General features: G+C 44.7%; 1 protein-coding gene across 1 annotated transcript in view; it reads left to right on the top strand.

The window, feature by feature from the left end:
- The window catches only part of LOC126484978 (armadillo repeat-containing protein gudu), a gene marked incomplete at its 5' end in the record, with an annotated part of 199,433 nt that overhangs the window by 73,378 nt on the left and 109,902 nt on the right, over nucleotides 1–16,153 (top strand). Inside the window, 3 exons of the mRNA XM_050108583.1 lie at nucleotides 1,409–1,657; nucleotides 9,091–9,201; nucleotides 9,291–9,515. Coding sequence (XP_049964540.1) covers nucleotides 1,409–1,657; nucleotides 9,091–9,201; nucleotides 9,291–9,515 — 585 coding nt within the window. The remainder of the gene's footprint in view (nucleotides 1–1,408; nucleotides 1,658–9,090; nucleotides 9,202–9,290; nucleotides 9,516–16,153) is intronic.

Here is a 16,153-nt window from a genome sequence, read left to right as displayed (position 1 = left end):
TGAATTACTTGACTACAATGACAGCTCCGCCAATGCACTGCCCCTTTACACGGGGTGCTCAGGAAGTCTCTCCGCAGTACCGTATGATTGTTAGCCGCGCGTGCCGTATGCCGCAGTGAATATACTGAAATGAAACTCAGTGAAATACAGGTTATTAATTTATTGAATATTCATTTTTACTTACAAATTTTCACATTAAATTTTGAAATTGTCCCCCCTGTTGTTGAATACACAATTCAATTCGTCTAATCATGTTTCCAAACACAAACTGTAACATTTCTTCTGTAACAGAAGCAGTGAAAAAAACTGTGTGTGTCCCCGTTGACGTATGTCAACGCCTGTAAGCAGCAAAAGGTGTTCATTTCATTGTAATTCTAATTTTTTCCTTACAGCTGTGAGGGCCCTTCCGACACTAAGATCGATTTCCTGACCGAGTTTTCTTACTGACTTGTTCGGACTCGTGGACATTTTATCGGAAAAATCGAGTAGTTTATCCTCAGACAAAACGCCAGGACGACCACTTCTCGGTGCATCTGTCACTGAACCCGTACTCCGGAATTTTGACAGTATCGCGATGTGGGAATGTTGTCTCCGGGAAAACTGAATTAAATGTTTGACGAACTGAAACTGTGTATTTACCGCCAGCTTTGAACACTTGTTCGACTAAAACACACACGTTCTCCAATTGTTAGCATTTTAACAGTGACAAAAATGAAACAAACGAACAAAGGAACTAAACTTTGTCCGCAGCTCGTGGTCGTGCGGTAGCTTTCTCGCTTCCCACGCCCGGGTTCCCGGGTTCGATTCCTGGCGGGGTCAGGGATTTTCTCTGCCTCGTGATGACTGGGTGTTGTGTGTTGTGTGCTGTGTGCTGTCCTTAGGTTAGTTAGGTTTAAGTAGTTCTAAGTTCTAGGGGACTGATGACCATGGATGTTAAGTCCCATAGTGCTCAGAGCCATTTGAACCATTTTTTTGAACTAAACTTAAACGTTCACGTCAACACGGAACGACGCACACCAACGATACTACTGAGGCTCGCTGAGATAAACGAAACAGTGGAATGTTGGGAGAGTCCACTTGAAGGGAAGTAACCCAGGCAGGTGAACAATCATACGGCACGCGCGGCTAACAATCGTACGGCACTGCGGAGAGACTTTTTGAACACCCCGTTCCTTGTGTACGCGATACTACCGCTATCTGTGTACATGCATATCCTATTCGTTATCCCATGACCTTCGTCACCTCAGTGTAAATGCTTTGGTGTGTGTGTGTGTGTGTGTGTGTGTGTGTGTGTGTGTGTCGGTGGTGACCATGATCCCCATGACGCCTCCCTTGTAGCCGCGCCCGGACGTAGCAACGGGCAGAGGGAAGAGAGAGCTCAAGACTTTGGTACGTGTTGCGCCCGCAGGTGGACCTGCTGGACGTGAGCCCGGCGGCGCTGTGCTCGCCGCTGGACTCGCTGTCGGCCGACGACCAGCAGCAGGTGGAAGTGGCGCGCGCCGGCGCGAAGGCGCTGTGGTCGCTGTCGCAGTCCATCAAGAACAAGGAGGCTATGCGCAGGACGGGCTGCGTGCGTCTGCTCGCCAAGCTGCTCAAGTCCTGCCACCAGGACGTCGTCGTGCCCATCATGGGCACCATCCAGCAGTGCGCCTCGGAGGTGAGTTTGGGACAAGGCCCCTAGACTATTAAACCAGTTGACATCGACAGGAAGTGCAAAATGGCTAAGCAGGGATGGCTACAGGATAAATGTAAGGATGTAGAGGCCTATCTCACTAGGGGTAAGATAGGTACTGCCTACAGGAAAATTAAAGAGACCTTTCGAGAAAAGAGAACCACTTGTATGAATATCAAGAGCTCATATGGAAACCCAGTTCTAAGCAAAGAAGGGGAAGCAGAAAGGTGGAAGGAGTATATAGAGGGTCTATACAAGGGCGGTGTACTTGAGGGCAATATTATGGAAATGGAAGAGGATGTAGATGAAGATGGAATGGGAGATACGATACTGCGTGAAGAGTTCGACAGAGCACTGAAAGACCTGAGTCGAAACAAGGCCCCGGGAGTAGACAACATTCCATTAGAACTACTGAGGGCCTTGGGAGAGCCAGTCCTGACAAAACTCTACCGTCTGGTGAGCAAGATCTATGAGACAGGCGAAATACCCTCAGACTTCAAGAAGAATATAATAATTCGAATCCCAAAGAAAGCAGGTGTTGACAGATGTGAAAATTACCGAACTATCAGTTTAATAAGTCACAGCTGCAAAATACTAACGCGAATTCTTTACAGACGAATGGAAAAACTGTTAGAAGCCGACGTCGGGGAAGATCAGTTTGGATTCCGTTGAAATATTGGAACACGTGAGGCAATACTGACCCTACGACTTATCTTAGAAGCTAGATTAAGGAAAGGCAAGCCTACGTTTCTAGCATTTGTAGACTTAGAGAAAGCTTTTGACAATGTTGACTCTTTAAAATTCTGAAGGTGGCAGGGGTAAAATATAGGGACCGAAAGGCTATTTACAATTTGTATAGAAACCAAATGGCAGTTATAAGAGGTGAAGGACATGAAAGGGAAGCAGTGGTTGGGAAGGGAGTGAGACAGGGTTGTAGCCTCTCCCCGATGTTATTCATTCTGTATATTGAGCAAGCAGTGAAGGAAACAAAAGAAAAATTCGGAGTAGGTATTAAAATCCATGGAGAAGAAACAAAAACTTTGAGGTTCGCCGATGACATTGTAATTCTGTCAGAGACAGCAAAGGACTTGGAAGAGCAGTTGAATGGTATGGACAGTGTCTTGAAAGGAGGATATAAGATTAACATCAACAAAACCAAAACGAGGATAATGGAATGTAGTCAAATTAAGTCGGGTGATGCTGAGGGGATTAGATTAGGAAATGAGACACTTAAAGTAGTAAAGGAGTTTTGCTATTTGGGGAGCAAAATAACTGATGATGGTCGAAGTAGAGAGGATATAAAATGTAGACTGGCAATGGCAAGGAAAGCGTTTCTGAAGAAGAGAAATTTGTGAACATCGAGTATAGATTTAAGTGTCAGGAAGTCATTTCTGAAAGTATTTGTATGGAGTGTAGCTATGTATGGAAGTGAAACGTGGACAATAAATAGTTTAGACAAAAAGAGAATAGAAGCTTTCGAAATGTGGTGCTACAGAAGAATGCTGAAGATTATATGGGTAGATCACATAACTAATGAGGAAGTATTGAATAGGATTGGGGAGAAGAGAAGTTTGTGGCACAACTTGACCAGAAGAAGGGATCGGTAGGTAGGACATGTTCTGAGGCATCAAGGGATCACCAATTTAGTATTGGAGGGCAGCGTGGAGGGTAAAAATCGTAGAGGGAGACCAAGAGATGAATACACTAAACAGATTCAGAAGGATGTAGGTTGCAGTAGGGACTGGGAGATGAAGAAGCTTGCACAGGATAGAGTAGCATGGAGAGCTGCATCAAACCAGTCTCAGGACTGAAGACCACAACAACAACAAAAATGTTAGCTGTTTCCTATCAACAGGTTCGTCATCCAAAGTCTGTCAAATTTAACCTCACTTTCGAAGCACTTGCCACGAACTGTATTCAAAGAAAAAAAAATCGACGCACCGCGAAGGAACTATCCAAACGCGACGGAAATCGGTAGACATGATGTACATGTACAGACAAACAAATGATTACCATTTCAGAAAAATTGGCTGATTTATTCAAGAGAAAGAGCTTCATAAGTTGAGCTAGTCAATTTACACAGAGTACGCGAAGGAACTTGCCCCCCTTCTTGCAGTGGTGTACCGTAGGTCTCTAGAAGAGCGTAGCGTTCCAAAGGATTGGAAAAGGGCACAGGTCACCCCCGTTTTCAAGAAGGGACGTCGAACAGATGTGCAGAACTATAGACCTATATCTCTAACGTCGATCAGTTGTAGAATTTTGGAGCACGTATTGTGTTCGAGTATAATGACTTTTCTGGAGACTAGAAATCTACTCTGTAGGAATCAGCATGGGTTTCGAAAAAGACGATCGTGTGAAACCCAGCTCGCGCTATTCGTCCACGAGACTCAGAGGGCCATAGTCACGGGTTCCCAGGTAGATGCCGTGTTTCTTGATTTCCGCAAGGCGTTCGATACAGTTCCCCACAGTCGTTTAATGAACAAAGTAAGAGCATATGGACTAACAGACCAGTTTTGTGATTAGATTGAAGAGATCCTAGATAACAGAACGCAGCATGTCATTCTCAATGGAGAGAACTCTTCCGAAGTAAGAGTGATTTCAGGTGTTGTTATTGATAATTCTTCCGAGTTATATGGCCGTGGTCCATGGAATTCTTCTATTCCTAACGTTTCGTCCAATACTACGTTGGACATCATCAGAGGTATGGCTGGTCCTGCTGAGTCCTGCCGACAGCAGGACCAGCCATACCTCTGAGGATGTCCAACGTAGTATTGGACGAAACGCTAGGAATAGAAGAATTCCAATGACCACGGCCATATAACCCGGAAGAATTATCAACAACAGTACCATCCGGTCGTGAAAGCCTTCACTGTATGATTTCAGCTGTGCCGCAGGGGAGTGTCGTAGGACCGTTGCTATTCACAATATACATAAATGAACTTGTGGATAACATCGGAAGTTCACTGAGGCTTTTTGCGGATGATGCTGTAGTATATCGAGAGGTTGTAACAATGGAAAATTGTACTTAAATGCAGGAGGATCTGCAACGAATTGACGCATGGAGCAGGAAATGGCAGTTGAATCTCAATGTAGACAAGCGTAATGTGCTGCGAATACACAGAAAGAAAGATCCTTTATCATTTAGCTACAATATAGCATTTCAGCAACTGGAAACAGTTAATTCCATAAATTATCTGGGAGTACGCATTAGGAGTGATTTAAAATGGAATGATCGTATAAAGTTGATCGTCGGTAAAGCGGATGCCAGAATCCTAAGGAAATGCAATCCGAAAACAGAGGAAGTAGGTTACAGTACACTTGTTCGCCCACTGCTTGAATATTGTTCACCAGTGTGGGATCCGTACCAGATAGGGTTAATAGAAGAGATGGATGTAGATGTAGAACGTACTCGTCCACCTCTGGTCCTTATACGAGCAGTAGTTATTCGACTTGGCGTTGATTTACAGAGTTATGGATGTCCTCTTGAGAAATATTATGTCAAATTCTGTCCAGTTCGCACGATAGATGGTCACAATCCCAAGCTCGTTGGAGGGACCTGCCCATAATGATCCAACATTTCACAATTGTGAAGAGGTCCGGCAATGTTGCTGGCCTAGGTATGGTTCTGCAAGCACGGAGATATGCAGTAGAAAATCTCGACGTTTGTGAGCTGGCGTTATCTTTCTGAAAAGTAAGACCAGGACGGCATGCCATGAAGGTCAACAAAAAGGGGTGTAGATAGGCAGTACATATTCCACAAACAGATTTCCCGTGTCATGTCCTCAGCACCCCCAATCTTCCCAACTCCCCCAAGAATCAGTTACAAAAGAGCGCTCTCCATGTCACCCAATATCGCCCTGTACCGGAACAACTGAACCATATGCTTAACCAGATCTTTAACTCTCCTTCACCATTCCCTGGGATGAGGGACATCTTATCCTAGATCTTTCCCTCCCTTCCTAAAGTGGTATTCTGTCACCCACCCAACCTACAGAACATACTAATCCATCCCTATGACACTCCCACTCCTGACCCTTTACCAGAGGATCATATCCCTGTGGAAGACCAAGGTGCAAGGCCTGCCCTATCAACCCACCAAGCACTTCCTATTCCTGTCCTGTCGCCGCCTTACTCCATCAGCGCCTGGGCTGCCTGTGAAAACAACAATGTCATATACCAACTCTGCTGCACAGCATTTTATGTCAGTGTGACTACCAACCAGCTGTCCATGAGGATGAATGGCTACCACCAAACTGTTGCCATGAACGAAGTTGACCGTCCAGTGACGCAACATGCAGCTGTGCACAAAACACCCAATTCCAATGACTGCTTCACAACCTGGGCTGATTGAATCGTTCCTGAACTGCACAGGTGGGAGTTACTCTTACAATGCATCCTCTGCTCTTGTAATCGTCCTGACCTCAGACTCAGGTAACACAGTCACTGCACCCTCTAACCAAAAGTTTGCCCGTCCAACTCACATCTCCAGTGTCACCTTCCATGTGTGCCACTCCCCACTTGTTACTACAATTATACATCACATGCCTAGCCCGTATACCTGCCACCCCTCCCTCCCGCATTCCTAGCCAGCAAACCGGCTGGCTGCCTCCCTCTGAGCTGCTAGCCACACACCCCAATCTCTTTCCCTACCTTCCTCTCTCTCTACTCACCCCACTCGATACTACCTCGCCATAAGCAGTCTACCTGAAGAAATGCAGCAGTGGCACTTGCAGTCCAGCCAGCAGCATGCAGGGGCATAGGAGTGTGTGTGTGTGTGTGTGTGCGTGTGTGTGTGTGTGTGTGTGTGTGTGTGTGTGTGTGGAGAGGGGAGGGATTGGGTCTCCTTTAAACCAAAAACATTTACATTCTACTAGAACTTTTCTAAAACATAGCAATTTCTTCACTGAAACTGGTCTCCTAAAAAAAGTCAAGCAATAGAGGATTACCAATGGCTACACTAAAGTTCGCAAGGAAGAGAGAAGTTGCCAGCTGAGCGTCGACAATACTGAACTGGTGGAGAAAATCAATTAAAAGATTCAAGAAAGCTGCCATTTCGGATTTTTGGAGCTCTCATTACAATTTCCTCAAATTTCATGAACTTTTTTGTTTTGTGTTGGGACGCAAAATCCAGGGGGGTTTACACAACTGGTCAGCTTATGTTCTTCTTCTGGCCAATCAAATTATTTTCAAGATCGTCCTTTTCTGTTGCATACTGCCCCAATTCTCACGGCAGAAAGACCATACACAACTGCCACAGAAGCTATTCCTAGAAGGCATTCCCTCATTTGGCATACTGCATGTTGTCCATTTTGACATCCTGTATCCTGTCAATGTATCCATTCGCCATGTCTGTCTACTTACTTGATAACATCCATTTTCTCTCCAACCTGACAATATGGACTCGAGTTTGCAGCTAGTCCCATATCTGTAATCTCGTAGAATCGGGTGTACTGCCGGTGGTCTGCGTCTTCCCAACACGATATTTCGACGTCGTAACTCGGCGCCTTCACCAGGTGTTCCCTGGGACTGGTTTACGAGCTGACCTCGTCCTATATTTATGCTTGGGCGGTGTGTGGCGCTCCCTATGCCGTCCGCGCCCACTGTGGCTATTTCTGGCGGTGGTATCAGTCTCTAGGCGCTCCATCTTCAGTCCGCGCCCGTTGCGGCTCTCTTCTGAGGTAGCGGACATCCCAAGGCGTACCGTATTGAGTCCACGCCCGATTCTAGCACTCTCATGTCTCTGTTGATGTTCCTTATGCTGTCTGCGACCGCGGCGAGTTCTTCTCGCGGCCGAGCTATTCTCTTGGCTTTCTAAACCCGGTATGCGCCTGTGAGGTGCGCTTCCTGCGGCATCCGGCAGCTGTTGGAGCTGCATATTATGACGACCATCCTCCAAGGAGCTTGCTGCCGCCTGGTATCGCGAATGCCGTTCTGTTCCGTTACTTACGCCCTTGGACGTCTATAGCTCATTCCTGGAGGAAGGAACTTTCTTCCGTTGTTTCTGTAGTAGTTCCAAAACAGGATTTCACGCAGTACTAAGCTGATATCCTACTTCCCGGTTGATCAAGTTCTCCGCCATCTTGATTTCAATCGATTAATTAATGACACTAGCCCAGAATCGGGGGTTCTGAGCCAGGATCCTGGTTTTGTCATAGTCCTTGGTATGCTGAAGATCCAGGCAATGTTCTGCTATTGCAGATTTAGTTATCTGTCGTAGCCTGGTATGTCTCAGGTGTTCTTTACATCTTATTTTAACTGTTCTGTTAGTTTGACCGATGTAAGACATCCCACATTCACTTGGTATATGGTAGACACCAGGTTTCCTTAACCCCAAATCATCCTTGACAGTTCCAAAGAGCGTCCTTATCTTGTTAGGTGGGCAGAACACACACTTGATATAGTGTTTCTTCAAGATTCTGCTGATCTTGGCAGATATAGGTCCAGTATACGGTAGAAAGGCTACATTCCTGGTCGCTTCTTCCTGCTCCTCTCCTATTACTCCAGGTCGTCTGGTGGGATGGAATGCTTTGCGGATGTCTCTGGTGGAGTATCCATTGTCTGTGAACACCTTTGTAGATGTTCTAATTCCGCTGTCAGGCTGTCTAGGTCAGAGAGTGTGTTGGCTCGGTGTACGAGTGTTCTCAGACTCCATGCTTCTGTGCTGGGTGATGGCAGCTGTCAGCCTGTAGATACAAGTCAGTGTGTGTTGGAATTGAAGAAATACTGCACCATTCTCATAAGAGAACCACAGAGAAAATCACACAGACAGTTGGTTTAGTGCAATGACCTCAGAATGAATGGTGATTAGATGGACACAGGACAACAGTGTGACAAAAGGTTTACACAATGAGAAGGTCATAGTATTACATCTCTGACGAACAGACAGGCGCCACGAGCTGAAATCTGGATGGAGGTTACACACAGTGCATCACACCTCATACTGATGTTGCTGGAGATAAACTGCACATGGAATGAAAATTTAATCACCAGTTATGTGATGAAAGTGTCTACAAAGTTTGTTAAATATCAGATTGATGCTTCATAATATAACATTTTACATATCCATCGATATAAGAAAGATACAATGCCAGAAAAGCTAGTGAAATGTAAAAAGATCTGCAGAGGATCAATGCTTAGTGCAGAAATTAGCAGTTGACTCTTGTCATAAAGTTTAACAAATTAACTTATCAAATTTATCCTAGCATCTTCATAATCTGTCTGAATTTTTTATGATACTCTTACACAAGTAATAAAATAATTTGAAATGTTGTGCCAGAATTAACATATTTTAGGCATCTTCAGAGGCCACTATTCAGTTATTCACAATGTAAATTAAAACTTTAAACAGATTTATCATTCTGTATTAGACTACATTATTGCATACATTTTTCAGTAATGAGATCTCTCATTCTTTCCAGAAAAACTATCAACTAGCAATCCAAACAGAAGGTATGATAATCGACTTAGTACGGCACCTCTCTGATGAAAGTATGGAACTGAAGAAACACTGTGCTTCAGCTATATTCAAGGTGAGACATATTTGAGTCTTATTAAACATACGGTAATGAAAGTAAATGAACAGCTCTTAATACCAGTAATGTATTGGTTTCATGAGCAGTGTGCAGAAGATGAGATTACAAGGGACCTAGTACGCCAGAACGGTGGTTTGGACCCATTGGTGAAACTTGCTCGGGACAGCAATGTCCACCAAGATAAACCACTGCTGGCTGCTGTGACTGGGGCCATCTGGAAGTGTTCCATGAGCCCTGACAACGTACGCCGGTTTGATGAACTGAGAACTGTAGAGGTCCTGGTTAGTCTACTACAGGATGAAAGTGAGGAGGTACTGTTCAAGTAAAGTTTACTTTTTGCTCTGTAACATCACAAACTATACAGAATGAAATGTAAACAAGGAGGAGGTTATTCACAAAGTCTAATATATACACTCCTAAAAATGGAAAAAAGAACACATTGACACCGGTGTGTCAGACCCACCATACTTGCTCCGGACACTGCGAGAGGGCTGTACAAGCAATGATCACACGCACGGCACAGCGGCGCTAGCTGCGCAGCATTTGTGCACCGCCGCCGTCAGTGTCAGCCAGTTTGCCGTGGCATACGGAGCTCCATCGCAGTCTTTAACACTGGTAGCATGCCGCGACAGCGTGGACGTGAAACGTATGTGCAGTTGACGGACTTTGAGCGAGGGCGTATAGTGGGCATGCGGGAGGCCGGGTGGTCGTACCGCCGAATTGCTCAACACGTGGGGCATGAGGTCTCCACAGTACATCGATGTTGTCGCCAGTGGTCGGCGGAAGGTGCACGTGCCCGTCGACCTGGGACCGGACCGCAGCGACGCACGGATGCACGCCAAGACCGTAAGATCCTACGCAGTGCCGTAGGGGACTGCACCGCCACTTCCCAGCAAATTAGGGACACTGTTGCTCCTGGGGTATCGGCGAGGACCATTCGCAACCGTCTCCATGAAGCTGGGCTACGGTCCCGCACACCGTTAGGCCGTCTTCCGCTCACGCCCCAACATCGTGAAGCCCGCCTCCAGTGGTGTCGCGACAGGCGTGAATGGAGGGACGAATGGAGACGTGTCGTCTTCAGCGATGAGAGTCGCTTCTGCCTTGGTGCCAATGATGGTCGTATGCGTGTTTGGCGCCATGCAGGTGAGCGCCACAATCAGGACTGCATACTACCGAGGCACACAGGGCCAACACCCGGCATCATGGTGTGGGGAGCGATCTCCTACACTGGCCGTACACCACTGGTGATCGTCGAGGGGACACTGAATAGTGCACGGTACATCCAAACCGTCATCGAACCCATCGTTCTACCATTCCTAGACCGGCAAGGGAACTTGCTGTTCCAACAGGACAATGCACGTCCGCATGTATCCCGTGCCACCCAACGTGCTCTAGAAGGTGTAAGTCAACTACCCTGGCCAGCAAGATCTCCGGATCTGTCCCCCATTGAGCATGTTTGGGACTGGATGAAGCGTCATCTCACGCGGTCTGCACGTCCAGCACGAACGCTGGTCCAACTGAGGCGCCAGGTGGAAATGGCATTGCAAGCCGTTCCACAGGACTACATCCAGCATCTCTACGATCGTCTCCATGGGAGAATAGCAGCCTGCATTGCTGCGAAAGGTGGATATACACTGTACTAGTGCCGACATTGTGCATGCTCTGTTGCCTGTGTCTATGTGCCTGTGGTTCTGTCAGTGTGATCATGTGATGTATCTGACCCCAGGAATGTGTCAATAAAGTTTCCCATTCCTGGGACAATGAATTCACGGTGTTCTTATTTCAATTTCCAGGAGTGTATATATAAGTTGAACAAACACTGATAAATGATACTTTTTATCAATATCATCCACTCTTTGTCCTACTACATTTGCTTGTGCAGCAAAGAAAAATGGCTGTCTACATGCTCCACTCCCCAAATGCCCACCATACCATGTCCTAGATTCTCTTAACTTACTTTCATATCCTACAATAGGCATCTGATGAAAGCAATAGCACTGTAGTATAGTTTTCTTGAATACAGTTACCCAAATTTGCACAGCAGATATTAACAGGAGTGACTTACGCCTTTCTTCCAATGAATTCCATCACAGTTTTCAGTGTATGCATATTTAACTTTTGAATGGCTTACACTTTCCTCTTGGAATGCTAACAATTATCGTCTGAATTCCTTCCCTGCATTCCATCAGTCTGATTTGGAAAGGGCCTCAAACACAGGAGCAGAACTCTGAATAATGTAGGGTCTTGTAAGTGTTTTCCTTAAAAGATGCAGTCTATTTTCACAATCTGGGGCTTTCATTCTCCTTCTCTGCTATATGTTTCCACATGTCACTGAGTTCTTTCTCTTGTTCATCTAAATTCTTTCATTCTTATTCACCTATAAAGAGGGATCATCACGATTTTCAGTAGACAAACATTTCCAGTAAGCTAAAGTTGTGTGCCAAACGAGAGCTGAAAAACGTGGATGTCTTCTTTATATGTGCAGTGTACTACCAACTACATTCACCTTGTACGTCTTGTCAACCAGCTTGTAGTTTCAACTTGTCACTTGTTTCCACATGTAACATTCAAACTCAACAGAGGCTTTGATACCATACTGTTGGACTAATACCCCTCAGAGAAAGATTGTAGTAGCAAGCACAGTCAAATCCAGAATTTTGTTTGGGGAGGGGGGGCGGGGGGGGGGGGGATGGGGGGCCATGGCTGAGCTCATGGAAATTTTATACAGTACAGTCTCGATAGTTCGAGGTAAACAGGACCGGAACCACCTCGAACTATCGAAAACACGGACTATCAAAATTTAAATGGGAAAAAGAAATATTATGATATTGTAAGTAATACAGGTCAAAATATGAACTTTATTAAAATAAAAGTATTTACACATACATTTGCATTGGTAGAATAACAATAATTATTTATTTAGACAAGTAATAGTGAAGTGTCTTTCGTTTGGCGAAGCTGCAACTTTTCCTCCACCATCTCAGGAGCAGTAGGTCAGTTGGTGTCGCCTCAGGCTGTTGTTCCACGTAGCATATGGTGGCCTCGAGAGCAGCGTAGCCATCGGTGTGACTCATCATCGGTGCAGCCTCTGCCTCATCATCCTTGTCACTCTCACACTGCGATGGAATGTTAACCATGTCAATTATAGAAGTGTCTGTCACTTCCAACTGTTCGACCGAATTTAACCACTCGCCTACTTCCACCTCTTCTGCCTCTTCACACCCTGGCAATCTTCTGATTAAATTACACAATGCTTGATCGTCCTCATCTGCTAAATCTTCAGTTTCTTTGCCTGGCATACTTTCCTGTAGAATTTTCCTCCATGACTTAGAAATTGGATCTGACTTTATTTCGCTCCAAGATTCGCTAATCCAGTACACAACATCCTTCAAAGCCACTTTCTTCAAAGCTCCTACAATGGTTTCGTTGTCTTCGGAATGCAGGATTGACTGTAGCAATTGCCGTCGAAACTTTTTTTTTTTTTTTTTTTTTTTTTTAGACATTCCAGAACGCCCTGTTCCATGGGCTGAATGAGACAGGTAACGTTTGGTGGGAAAAACAAGGCATGGGTACCGTCGCACTGCAGTTCTCCTGCACTTGGATGTGAGGACGCATTATCCATGAGCACAATTGCTTTGCATTGCAGTCCCCTTTCTTTTAAAAAATTCTTGCAGTCAGGTACAAATGAGTTAAAAAACCAGTTCTTGAAGATTTCCTGATTCATCTAGGCATTATTCTGATGTGTATAGACAACTGGAAGGGCTGAGATGGATACATTCTTGAATGCTCTTGGCTCGGCAGACTTCCCAATGGGAGCTAGTTTTAGTTTGTGGTTTCCAGTTGCATTTGAAGCTGCCATAACTGTGAGCCACGCCTCTTTTTGTGCCCAGGAGCACTTTTTTCTTCACAAGAAGCAAGTGTTCTCGCTGGTAACATTTTAAAATTTAGCCCAGTTTCGTCACAGTTATATATTTGTTCATTAGACAAATTTTCGTCAGTTATGATTTTTTTAAACTCGACGATAAATTTTGAAACAGCCTGAGCGTCACCAGGGAGTTTTTCTCCACATACATCTAGTTGACGCACTCCATGCCTCTTCTTCCACTTGTCGAGCCAGCCCACACTAGCGGCGAAATTGTCATCTCCTTCCTGCAGCTGGTTTCTGAAAAACAAAGCTTTTTCTTGCAAGATTGGGCCAGAAATCGGAGCACCCTTCTGTCTCTGTTGGGTAAACCACGTGAACAATGCCTCACTTGTTTTTTCAAAGTCTGACTTCTTTATACTTCTTCGACTGAGAGGAGTTGGGTTGTTTGGGGAAGGAGACCAGACAGCGAGGTCATTGGTCTCATCGGATTAGGGAAGGATGGGGAAGGAAGTCGGCCGAGCCCTTTCAAAGGAACCATCCCAGCATTTGCCTGGAGCGATTTAGGGAAATCACGGAAAACCTAAATCAGGATGGCCGGACGCGGGATTGAACCGTCGTCCTCCCGAATGCGAGTCCAGTGTTTAACCACTGCGCCACCTCACTCGGTTTCGACTGAGGGATTCGTGTGAGCATTTCTGTGAAGAAAACTGTTCCAATTTAAGTCAGTTTCTTTGCCAGTCACCAACAGTAACTTCACCGACACCATATTCAAGAGCAAGTTTTTTTCTTGTTTGTCCTTTGTCAAGTCGTCTTAGTGCTTCTAATTTTAGATGCAAAGGTACAAATTTCCTCTTTTTTGTTACAGCACTCATCTTTGTAAGGTGTACAATGGAACACACAGTCAACAAACAAAACAACACACAACACTGTACAGCACAGGTACAGTACTGGGAACTATAGCAGCGTATGACTCCCCGGTTTTGATCGGTAGCAGCCGGCAGCACTCGGGGTATTTCGTGCAATACTGACAACAGATGTTCGTGCAACAGGGCAGCGAGCTAATCGTCTGTGTTTATTGCATTGTTGTCCGCTTCGTCACTGAGCTGTACTCTCCCTATCTATCTTTTGCAATGATTTTTTCATTATTTATCATGTCAGTAAAAAAAGAAGGTAGGTCGTTGCAAACTTTATTTATTTTTATTTTTTTAAAGAGGCTCAGATTATTGGAAACTCGTACTATTGAGACTCGAACTATCGAGACTACTGTATTACCGTGTTGCGTCCAAAATATTTAGAGTAGATGAATGTGTTTTCTTAATCTACTATAATACCAACTACAAAGCTTAAAAAGTTTTTGGGGCCGTTAAATCTGAAAGCCATGTTTCAAAGAGTCTTTTCTTTTTGATGATTAAGAAGAAACTGGTGTCATTTTGGGAGAGAGCTGCAGCCCCATAGACAGCCGGCTCTCAGATGTTCCTCTGAAGTTAAACACAGACTCAAGATTGTACTGAGATCTAGGTTTGAAGCCTAGCAGGGCACAAAAATTTGCTTCTCATATATGTTTATCATAATATTATTTTTCTTTCAGTCAACCGTCTTTTGACTGGTTTGATGCAGTCTACCATGACTTCCACTCCTATGCTAAATTCATCATCTCTGAGCATCACTTGAACCCAATGGCCTCAGTTATTTGTTGGATATATTCCTACCTCATTTTCCCCAACAGTTTTTACTCTCTACAGCTGCCTCTAGTCCCATGAGAGTTATTTCCTGAAGTTCTATTAGCCTGTCCCTTCTTTCTGTCAATGATCTCCTTATGTTCATTTCCTCACTGATTCTGTGGAGAACCACCTCATTTGTCATCTGTCCTCCTAATTTGCAACATTCTTCTATAGCACAACATCTCAAATGCTATATTTCTCTTCTTTCCTATAGTACATCATTCTTTTCCAAATAATGCAGTGCTCCAAAATTTCTTCCTCAAACTAAACCTGATATCTGATACTAGTAGAATTCTTTTGTACAGGTAGGCACTCTTTGGCCGTAATAGTCTCCTTTTTAAATCTTCTTTGCTTCATTTGCCATGTGTTATTTCGCTCCCAGTGTAGCAGAATTTCTTCTTTTCATCTACTTCTTTGCCACCAATTTTGATGTGAAGCCTTCTGCTGATCTCATTTTTGCTACTCCCCATTACTTTCAGCTTTCTTTGCTTTATGTTCAGTCCATGTTCTGTACACATTAAACCATCCATGCCATTTAACAGTCCTTTATTCTTCTTTGCTTTGTCTAAGAGTAGCAATGTCATCAGTGACTCACTGCTTAAATTAATAGTAGTGTCACTGGTGATCAGGAAGAAGCTGCCAAAGGAAGATCAGAGAACAGTGGAAGAAGAATGGGGAGATTTTAAGAGGGCTCTAGTTGAGGCAGCTGAGACTGTGTGCGGAAGAACTAGCACAAAGAGGAGAAGTAGGGAAACCCCATGGTGGAACAACATATGTAAAGAGGCAGTACTTCGAAAGAACAAAGCCTTCAGAGAATGGTTCCAGACCCGAACAGAGGAAGCTAGGGTAAAATATAAGGAAAGCAAGAAAGCGGCACAGACCATAGTAAGGGCGGAGAAGAAGAAGTGGATGGAAAAATGGACAAGAATCTTAGAAGAGGACAGTGAAGGGAACAAAAAAGTACTTTACACCATGGTAAGAAATAAGAGGAACGACAGAAGCGAGTGCCTGAGGATCATGGATAATAATGGAAGAGTTATGGAGGAAATGCATGAGCTCAAAAAGATTTGGAAGGAGTACTTGGAAGATCTGTTGAATGCCGCCAAGTGGGTAACTAACAGCGATGGAGAGCCTAAGGCAGCAGACGATTATAATAGTGGGGAAATTGATGATCTAACTTGGAATGAAGTGGAAGAAGCCATAAAGAGGATGAAAGGGGGCAAGGCACCAGGTTGGGACGAAGTAACAGTGGATATGATACGAGCAGCAGGAGAAGTAGGAACCCAGTGGCTATACAGAGTGCTGAGGGTGGTGTGGAAGGAGAACAGAATTCCTGAGGATTGGAAGAAAGGAATTATAGTCC

The sequence above is a fragment of the Schistocerca serialis genome, chromosome 6, assembly GCF_023864345.2.
Source record: "Schistocerca serialis cubense isolate TAMUIC-IGC-003099 chromosome 6, iqSchSeri2.2, whole genome shotgun sequence".
NCBI classification, from domain to species: domain Eukaryota; kingdom Metazoa; phylum Arthropoda; class Insecta; order Orthoptera; family Acrididae; genus Schistocerca; species Schistocerca serialis.
The sequence above is the reverse complement of the archived record's forward strand: the minus strand, read 5'-3'. Positions and strand labels throughout refer to the sequence as shown.